Source organism: Adiantum capillus-veneris, chromosome 8 (assembly GCF_014529385.1).
Source record: "Adiantum capillus-veneris isolate H3 chromosome 8, ASM1452938v2, whole genome shotgun sequence".
NCBI lineage: Eukaryota > Viridiplantae > Streptophyta > Polypodiopsida > Polypodiales > Pteridaceae > Adiantum > Adiantum capillus-veneris.
The window spans coordinates 128169480-128180242 of record NC_140938.1 but is presented as its reverse complement, the minus strand read 5'-3'; the positions used below and the strand labels follow the sequence as shown (position 1 = coordinate 128180242).

Sequence of the window (10763 nt, the reverse complement as noted above, 5' to 3'; positions counted from 1 at the left end):
CTTATCACCATAATCTTAATATGGTATTATCTTGAAAAAAATAAAAAATTGGCTTTGTTCCTCTAATGATAGCTGACTTAAGGCATGAACATGACCTATAAATTTTGTTCTTAGCTTTAACAAATAATTATGACAAGTTGTTGGGAAAACATGACACTTTAACTTTAACAAATAATCATGACAAGCTGTTAGAAAAACAAGACACTTTGGTCTCTAGTTTTAAGAAACATTTAACGGTTTGTACATGATGTTGCTAACCACATTCTCAAAGTACTGCTGCTTATGTGATGTGTTTTATGACGTGGGCTAGTGATGTTACGTTTGTGAAAATGTGACTTGTAGTGGGCGTTGCATAAGTGGCGGATTTGCGTTGCCCGCTATTTTTAAGAGATTCATAACATCAAAAGAGTTCTTATAGTGATATTTGGCTTTTGCGATATTAGCTCTTATGACAATCAATGCTAACCCTCAACCCATGAAAATGCATTGTAGTACAAACCTAGTTTAATCATTAACTTTGTCAAGTAGTTCTTCCTTCTCAATTTCTATGTGCGTTAAGTATTGCATAATCCAAGTCAATCCTTGGAAGCCTTATCTATGTGTGTTAAGTATTGCATATTGCATTACCATGGGGTAGCTCATGGATTAGATTGCTCTCTAAAATGCAAAGCAATTCATTGCGTTTCAATACGCACGGCGAGGAAACCGCATGGGTTATTATCGACCGACGCTTATAGGTGTAAATTCTTGCCTGTCATGGCTAGTGACAGCGAAAGATGTAAGTGGTGGGGTGGTGGAGATGCTTGGTTTAGGTGGGGCTTTGGAGATGGCAATTGTGCCTTCCAGGTACTGCACCACCTCACTCATGGATGGCCTGCTTGCAGGGTGGTCCTGGATGCACCACATAGCTACAAAAGCCGCTGTCCAAATTTGATGCCCCTGAGCCCCATCCTCCTCCTCAGCAATTGATGTTTGCAGTACCGAGATGCCTAAGCGAGGATCTAACATGGCTGCCATATTACCCTCCATGGCAGCTTCAAAAGCAACTGCTGGGAAGCACCACATACTGTCAGTACTGGCATCTCGAAGTGTGAAATTGTGTCGTCCACTGATCAGCTCCAACAGTACCATCCCATAGCTGTACACATCAAACTTTGTGCTGAGCCTGCTTTCTCCTCCCCTCCAAAACTCCGGTGCCATATACCCCGGAGTTCCTCTTGCTAGTGTCACTACCTGGCTCTCATCTCTACTCATTAGCCTTGACAGCCCAAAATCTGCAATCTTGGGGCTCATGGCCTCATCCAAGAGTATATTCTGTGGCTTAATGTCACAGTGGACTGTTCGATGTCGGCATTCCTCATGCAAGTAGCTTAATCCCCTTGCTACCCCTAGTGCAATTGCATACCTCTGACTCCAATCAAGCATCCGCTCTTCATCATCACCGCCATTTTTGCCGGTAAAGAGCCATTTATCGAGCGAGCCATTGGCCACATACTCATACACAAGCATTTCATGATCCTCTTGGACACAAAAGCCAAGGAGCCTGACAACATTGACATGATGAATTCGCCCTATGGTACCCACCTCATTCAAAAACTGTTTCTTCATGTGCTTTGACCTTATCTCCAGCACCTTCACAGCAATCTCCACTCCAATAGCTTCTTCTGATTTGTTATTGTTACTTGGAAGTGTCCCTTTATAGACAACACCAAAGCCCCCTTCGCCAACAACACAGCTGAATGATTTTGTTGCGGATGCAATCGAGCTGTACGAGTACTCGATGGGCCGCTCCGTGAGGCCCTCCAACTCCCTCAAAATGAGTGAAAGATTTGGCCTGTAAGTGGACTCTTGCAGGCGTCTCAACACCTTCTTCAACACATATATTGCTAGACATGCCAATCTCGAGGCAAGATCATGGAAACTCTTTCGGATCTTGCCAAAATAATAAAAACCCAGAAAGCCCAGCATAAGAGCTACCATCAATAATACGAAACCCAAGCAAATTTGAAAGACATGGTTGCATTGCATCAATCCACCATAGCAAGCAGAGTCTAAGTCCAGGTCTGAAACATAGGAGCTCAAATGTTAGATTAAAGCACGCGCTTTATCAACAGGTCCAAATATTAATGCCCATCATTAATGCAGTGTTCAGAGTTAATAAGGAATTTAGGAGTAACATTAAACAGTGTTCATAGTTAATGAGGAATTTAGGAGTACAATAAGAGAAAACATCACCTAATTGACATGTTTGTGCACCAGGATCTATTCTTCCATCATTACAACCACAGTAGCTCATCTTGCCGATAGAGGGAGACTGATTAATATCATAAACGCAGGATCCCCCAGCTTTAGTACAGCTGGAACACTTACTATCTGTCCAAGAAAGTTGAACTAACCCTTTCTCCATTATCCCTGTATCATCTATACCAAATGTAAAATGGGAGCAGGCCAAGGTATCCATGGCATGACGTAGCGTGAGCTCCTTGTATGGTGCCAGCAGGCTAACGCAAGACGCCCCAGCAAGCTCACTTTGACATATTTGTTTATGGTTGTCGCAATACTTGCTCTCTTGCTGCCAAATATTATATGTAATTGCCTGTCCGGAGCTATAGTATTTACTTGCAGTAGAGTTCACATATTGCGACACAGCAGCCACATCTGTGCAATTGAAGAATAGATAAATATTTTGGGCAGAAAACTGAAATTCATCGTCTTCGAAGCCGGTAAGATTGAAAGAGGCAGGGATGTTGAATTGAGACAAATTGTGGGAGGTGAAGAGAGAGGCACAAAAGTCCATGCTGAGCAGAGAGGTGTTCCACGTGAGATTAATGAAGGCGTCGGGCGACTGGCCGTCATTCCCTTCAGACGCGGTATTGATGATATCTTCTATGATGGCAACAGGAGGCGGATCACCAGGGTTGGCTGCTTGTAGGGTAACAGATAAAGAATTCCAATGAGCTGCATGCACAGAGGAGGAGCTGCAATTGGAGAGAACAAAGGCGGGAGATGCAGCACAAGAGCCAGATGTCGAAAAAGGGTATGAAATGTTGAGATCACCACACGGCACAGAAAGCCCACATATTGAGGTAGAATTTGTTCCATTGAGCTCACCATTGCCCATGCAGCATGTCCTCAAATTAACCAAGAACAGCACCAGCCAGATCACATTCCAAACAACTAATTTGTAGCCCATCTTTTGCTCTATAAAGTAATTTGACAGCTTTCCTTTATAAATGGATGTGGAAAATATATGCTACATTACAAACCTGATGTTCTTCAGCCATCTCATGGAATGCGTGATCGCATGGCGGACTGAGAGATCACTATTTTCCAGGAATCAGCACAAAAACCTTGATTTAGAGAAGAGGGCGATGCGTGAACACAATATCAAGCTGCACCACAGCTTGATTTGGTGTTAGTGACCAAAGGACCCATGCATGTAGCCCGCCATGAGCTACCAAAAGAGAGGATGACGAAAAGAAGACTGCATTGCAGCTAATAAATTTCTCCGCGTACGCAAATTTCAAAGTCAAAAGTCAAAAATAGCGAGAATCAAATCACCAACAGCAACAAGAACAATGACCATTGACGACAAGGTCGACTTTCTCTGAAGAAATGGAAAAGCACCTTAGTCATAAGGCTGGGTTCAGCCTGAAACCGGCGGAAGAAACAAGCCTCCCTAAGTGTGCCGCCGCCTGCAGTGCTCGAGAAAGTCTCTCCGACTCTCTTTCCCTGATGTCAATCTAAATCTATCTATCTATATCTATACTATATATTAAGGAGACTGTATTCAGTGCCACTTGTCAAATTTTGCTGCATTCGGTGAGTTCCGGAACTGTCCAGCTGCTATAAGCTGCGCCGCAAGTTCAAATCCCCTTTTCCTTTTTGGCATTGTTTTTTGGGAAAAATTACCAAAATACCCCTCTAATTTGTGGAAATTCCCAAACTACCCTTCAAATTTCAAAAATTTCCAATATACCCCTCATATTTTGTCATAAATTCCCTTCAAATTTTCCAAAATTCCCAAAATACCCCTGGTTATGAGATTAAATTTATCCAAAGATTATTATTTTTTTAGCTTTTTATAAGAAGACTGATTGTCTATCAATACAAGATACTAAAACTAGAATTTGAGCCGGCTATGTAGGCTTTGGAGATGGATTGCTTCATTATTTTTAGACACTAGTAAAACAGCGCTGCCTTCGGCAGCGGCATGGCCCCTATTATCCTCAAGCCGTTTGCTTCCGCTGCCTATTCAGAGAGGGTTTGGGACCTCTGGCCAAAGTAATGAGATACCAGGATCAGAGATGCCTTGGGCTTTTTTGATTGGAGCTGCATAGACATAGGGAGAGCCTCTTGAGGAGACCAAATAGTAGGAGACACTCATAGAGGGAGATTGCTGATTTCTTCAGACTACCCCTCTAATTTGTGGAAATTCCTAAAATACCCCTCAAATTTCAAAAATTCCCAAAATACCCTTGTATCTATTTTTGTTGGATTGTTCAAGATTTTCTAATCTTTTCCTTTTTAACAATTGAGATCCTTTTTTGAGTGCTTAGCATGTGATTTGTCACAAAATACCTCGCAAAAGAAGGCAATTTACGCATTCTAGGAATTTATAACTAAATTTTGGGGGTATTTGAGCAAACTTCGATGCTTTGCACATGCCTTGACTTGATAGAGACGGCACCTATCCTAAAAGCTCGACAGTCTCCTACTCGAGCTCTGAGCCTCTAACTGCTACTGCTCGACGGCCTCTCTCAAGTTTTTGGTTAGGGAAAATCTATTTCTTTAGCCCTGCCCTCCCGTGCTCGACGGCTGTCTCTCTCCAGTGTTCGGGAAAAATGTGTCTCAGCTTAATATCGTGTCGTTTTCAATTTCAAAAATTCCGTTGAGAGCCCCTCATGTCTTGTAGGATGTGTGTGAAGTTTGAAGGTTGAAGCAAGAGGGAGAAATGGAGCAGGCCCATATTGATTTAGAGACAACGATCGCCAAGCTGTAGCCAAGTCCGCCCTGGGGACTTGGAGAGTTGGGGATCGTTGGAGTGTTGGCACAAAGTTATCGGCCCACTGAGATCCACCCAGCCTCTTCCCTGTAGTGTGCACACACTGCTCTCAGTTGGAAGCTTTGAACGCTCTATTTTGCAAATCTGAGACAAACACCATGTCATACTGATTTGATCCTTGATCGAAAGGGGAGATGGCCACTCGCAATGCTTTGCTTTGATCCTGGCAGCTGAAACCCTCTCTCTCTCAGGCTTAGCTCTCTCTCTCTCTCTCTCTCTCTCTCTCTCTCTCTCTCTCTCAAGTGCCAGTGTCCTCTCTCATGGCTAGATCATAGAGGACACACACACACACTCTCTCTCTCTCTCTAGCGCCTTATGTCGGTTAAGGGCAAGGGGAAAAGGAAAAATTCCGCCCCAAAATAGAGAAAAATAGTATTGTATATATGCCCATCACTCTAGGGCTATCTATTTATTCCATTGCACACTAAGTAATACACTCTCAGTTGTGTGCCTTGACCTTCCTTCGTCTTCTCCAAGTTGTGTGTGTTTTTCTTACCCTCAAGGTGTGTCTAAAGCCTATCGGTTGATCCTTAGAGAAGTCCAATGATAAATTAGTTAATTAAATTAATTGTTTAAGCATTTATCAAGCCCTCTCTCTCTCTCAGAGGAAAGGAGGACACTTGTCCAAGGACTACCTCTTTTGCTAAGTAGTGAACAAGCTTGTGATTGATTAAGCATGAAAATGATAATGAGCTTTCACCTTGATCTAGAAGAGGGGGGTCGACCCAAGCAAGGAGGGGGCCTGCTTGCAATATATACTCTTCTACACACACACACACTCCCATGTGTGAGGTGCAAAGTTCAAGAGCTCCATCTTCTTCTCCAAAACTTCTAGAGAAGTTGAGAGCCTACACCAACACTCTTAGCTATGGAATGAAAATCCAACCAAGAGCCATGCTCCAATTCTTAAGCTTGTCATCTTCTCCATCTTCATTACTATGTTGTTATGTATGCTAAGCAAGAAGAGTGATGATAAGCCAAGTCTCTCTTGTTGGGATAATCTATAATACAAAATCCTATTGGAGGGGGGAGCGTCTCCACATAAATCTGGGAGAGAAAGAGAGAGATAGAGAGAAAGAGAAAGAGGAAAGGGATAGAGAGAGAGAGAGAGATACAAAAAAAGAGAAGGAGATATAGAAAGAGAAAGGGAGGGAGGGAGAAAAAGAGATAGCAAGAGGTATAGAAAAAGACACAAGCCGTTCCTAAAGTCCACTGCATTTTTTCATCCTAAAAACAATGTGGACTTCAAAAACGGCTTGTCTGCGAGCCATTTGCACATGTGAGATTACAAGGAGATAAAGAGCAATGGTTGTAAGCAAAGCCACCATTTTGTAATGGAATTGGCCCATTAATTTGAGAGTAGCAAAAATTAGAGAGAGTACTTTTGTGAAATTACTTTGTGAGCATAGCGGGTGAACATAATTGATGATAGCAACATAAACATAGCATTTAGTGAACTTGGCATGAACAATACTTTTGCAAGAGAGAGAATTTAGAGAACATGACAATAGTTGAGAACCAGATTTATGTGGAGCCAGTCCCCCCTCCAATAGGCATTTGTATTATGATTTCTCCCATTAAGAAAGACCTGTTACAATACAATCTTTGTGTTCCTTATGACCTAGGTGATGCAATGAAGATGGAAAGCTTCATGTATCACGAGCATAACATAAACTTCGTGGAAAGCATTAACCATCCCAAGCCTCAGTCCCAAGACCTCAAACACCTTCAAAGGTGGAGAGAGCTAGCAGGGAATGAGGGTAGGGAAGAGGAAGAAGAAACATTTCATAGGAGAAAGAATTAGTTCCGCACTTATCACCGCTCTTCCTGCTAGCATACATAATAGCATAGTAATAAAGATGGATAATATGGCAAGCTTAAGCATTGAAGCATGGCTCTTGGTTGGATTTGCACTCCATAGCCAAGAGTGTTGGTGTAGGCTCTCAACCTCTACTTGCTTGGAGAAGGAGAGAGGGTTCTTGCACTTTGCACAATGCACAATGAGAGTGTGTGTGAGTGTGTGTGGGAGAGTATACCCCCTAAGCAAGCCCCCTACTTGCTTTGGCCGACCCTCCCCTTGTAGCTCATGCTTGAAGCTCACTGGACCCCTCCAGGCCTAGCCAATCACAAGCAAGATTCATACCAAGCAACAAGGGTAGCCTTCGGACAAGTGTCATCCTTTTTCCTTTGAGAGAGAGGGCTTGATAAATGCTAAAAAAAATAATTAATTGTGCTAGATTATCATTGGACCCCTTGGGTAGCCAACCAATAGACTTCAAGCACACCATGAGGGCAACATGAGGAGGAACTTGACAAGTGTTCCTTTTGCTTTCTTTGTACCAAGCATGCCTTGTGTGAGTGAGTGTGTGTGTGTGTTCTCTCTCATCACCCCTCTTGTAGGTTTTCCCCCTCCTTGTAGGGATTAGCTTTGACTTTTGTGCCACCTCAAGTCCCTCAACCTTGGGCCTATTTCTCACCACAAACTTGGCCCTTAAGCCCCTCAAGCTTGGACTGAGTTCTCACCTCAAGTACAGCCCTAGCATCTCAAGCATGAAAAGCAGCTCAAGTATCTCAATCATCAAGCACCTCAAGCATCTCAAGTATCTCAGTCATCAGGCACCTTAAGCACCTTAGTCATCAAGAATGACAACAAACACCTTAAGCTTGGGCCGGGTTTCCACCTCAAGCTCAGTCCTAGCTTACCTAAGGTCAATGGACTTTTACACTAATTATTGGAGGTCTTCAATGAAGCTAACCCTAAGGTCTTATGCTCCATTGGTTAGACTTTCTCTTTGATAGATGATATCTCATTTGGGCCCCTTTACCATTAGCCCCGTGTATAAGCACATGTCTATATCCTATCCCTTGTTCCATTGGTTAGACTTGCTCTTTGATAGATGATCTCTCATTTGGGCCCCTTTACCATTGGCCCCGTGTTGAGATAGATCTATAAGCACATGTCTATATCATATCCCTTGTTCTCGTTTATTCTCCAACATTAAATGATCAGTTTAATATGAGAAAATCATTTGGGTTGGTTAGATATTGAATTTTTTGACATTATGTCTCTCTTGAAATCATAGTCGTCCTCGAATATGAGGTAGAAGAGATAAATCCTTAGTCATTAGTCAATCTTACTAAGCGGGTAGAGGATCCCTTTTTACCCTACGACATATTTCCAAGATGGATGACTAATCTGTTTGGTGCTTGGGAGACATAGCCGCCGAAGCATGTCTGCTCTTTAGTCCATTTCATTCTCCCAAAGTAGAGTGAAAAATTCTACTTGGTGTTTGAGAGACTCGTCATCACAAACATGATTCTAAGCATGCAAACTATTGAAATTTGAAAAAGAGAACTAGTCTTATAAGACAAAAACATGGGCCATTTAAAAGAAATTTGTACATTTGCTTACTCTAATGTAGCATTGTAAGCATTGACAAGGTTTATACTATCCTTAAGATGCATTCCTTGCATCCATCTAGCATCTTCAAAAGGATAATTTTTTAAATTAATAAGATACCGTCGGATAACCTTACCATGTCGTAGTACCTTGTCTTCATGACAAAGGATAGCTTCGGTCGTAGCACTCTTCTTGGTCTTCAACTTCATGAGAGTCTTCAATAACTGGTTCATTTGGTGGCTCTCCTTTGTAAGGCTTGAGTAAGCTCACATGAAAAGCATTGTGTAATAGCCAACGGTTGGGAAACTTGAGTTGGTAAGCCGTCTCATTGATAGGCTTCAAGATTTGAAAAGGACCATAGTATCTTTTTGCTAGCTTAGCATAATACTTTTGATGGCCCGTAGAAATTTTGTCCATCGTTTGCCTTAATCGAGCCTTAGGGGGCTTAAGTAAGACCCAATCATTCTTTTTGAACGTTAAGGCCCTTCTGTGCTTGTCAGCAACAGCTTTTTGCCTTTGTTGAGAGATGGATATAGCCTCCTTAATCTTTTGAAAAGATTCTTATAGGTCACGGCTATACTCATCGACAACAAGGATCTTCCTGTGTACTTTAAGTAGCAAGGGACTTTTAGGTCTTCCCTCAATTATCTCAAAAGGTGCTTTTCCCATAGAAGTATATACAGTATTATTGTAGGCATACTCTACAAGAGGTAAGTACTTTTTTCATTGTGAGCGTTGATCTAATTTCGTAACATAATCCTAAGTAGATCAAGCATTGTAAGATTTGCTATCCCACTTTGGCCATCCGTTTGTGTGTGATAGGCCAAAGAGAAATTCGATCTTGTTCCTAGATTTTCAAAGAGACCTTTCCAAAAATTACTGGTCATTCTAGGATCTCTATCTGACACGATGGATGTTGGTAATCCATGGTGTTTGAAAATCTGAGATATGAAAAGAGTAGCCATTTGGTGTGCCTTAATAGTCTTTTTGGCAGGAATAAAGTGTGCTTGCTTGCTAAACCTATCGACTATTGTCCATATTCCCGTATTCCCATGGATAGACTTGGATAATCCAAAGATGAAATCCATGGATATATTCTCCCATGGTGGATTTGGGATAGGCAATGGCTGGAGTAATCCAGGTTACTTCCCTCTATCATACTTAATCTTTTGGCATACTACCATTTTGAAACATAATCTTGTATGTCCACTTTCATGATAGACCAATAGAAATACGTCTCTACTCCTTGAAGAGTAGGTTGAATACCTCTATGCCCTGCATATGGAGGAGCATGGGTTTCATAAATAGCTTTCTCATGAAGGGAATGGGTAACACATAGCCTATTGCCGTGGAGAAGATAACCATACTGCAAGGTGAATGGTTCCTCTTTCTTCCCTAAAGCAAGGGTTGACATTATGTCTCTAAAGGTAGGGTCAGTAGCATACTCATCTATCATAGAGGATAGATCATTGTGAGTAGCTATAGACACCGCATTAACTTTTGGTCACAGCAATGTGAGCAATATGGAAATTAAATTGCAAAAGAAAATTTGCCCACCTCATTTGTTTGTCGGAAATCTTGGTTTGCGTCATGAAATACTTGAGACTTTGGTAGTCAATTCGTAGAATAAATGGAGTCCCCAATAAGTAGTGCTTCGATGTGTCTAGGACATGTAGAACAGCTAAAAGCTCTTTTTCATAAATGCCCAAGACTCGTTCATCGGTATTGAGCCTTCGGCTCTCATATGTTATGTCATGCCCTTTTTGAAGCAAAACTGCTCCAAGGCAATCACCACAAGCATCACATTGGACCTCAAATGGCTTTGAGAGATCGGGAAGTATGACCACTGGTTGAGAGGTAAGGTTCTCCTTGAGCTTGTCAAAAGCATTTTGCTCCTTAGCAGTCCGTACATACTTAACGTTCTTCTTAGTTAAGTCATGTAGTAGTCCTGCTATTTGAGAGAATTTTACTATGAAGCATCTATAGTATACACACATACCAATAAAGCTTCTTAACTCATGTAGATTCCTTGTATTAGGCCATGCTTTTATTACCTCTAATGTCGATGGATCCATATGGATACCATCTTGAGAGATAATATGACCTAGGTATTGAATCTCTTGAAGGGAGGCTTGTTGTCCCATGAAAATTGTGTCAGCCGTTACAATATCTCCCATCTCAAAAGCTTGAATGCCCAACTTGATGGCCAAATCCCTTGACATGAAGTTGTGAGTAGACTTAGGGTCAAACAAGATGAAATCATCATGCTCTCTTACCTTTCCCCAAGCATAGGAAAGT

At 41.9% G+C, this 10763-nt stretch overlaps 1 protein-coding gene across 1 annotated transcript; it reads right to left on the bottom strand.

The window, feature by feature from the left end:
• Window positions 1-248: 248 nt before the first annotated feature.
• Window positions 249-3458, bottom strand: LOC147452945 (LEAF RUST 10 DISEASE-RESISTANCE LOCUS RECEPTOR-LIKE PROTEIN KINASE-like 2.1). The gene is made up of 2 exons (XM_086519045.1): window positions 2236-3458; window positions 249-2063 (listed from the first exon to the last, which is right to left on the bottom strand). The coding sequence occupies exons 1-2, from the start codon at window positions 3191-3193 to the stop codon at window positions 718-720; spliced, it is 2304 nt and encodes a 767-aa protein (XP_086375171.1). The 5' UTR covers window positions 3194-3458; the 3' UTR covers window positions 249-717.
• Between the last annotated feature and the right edge of the window lie 7305 nt (window positions 3459-10763).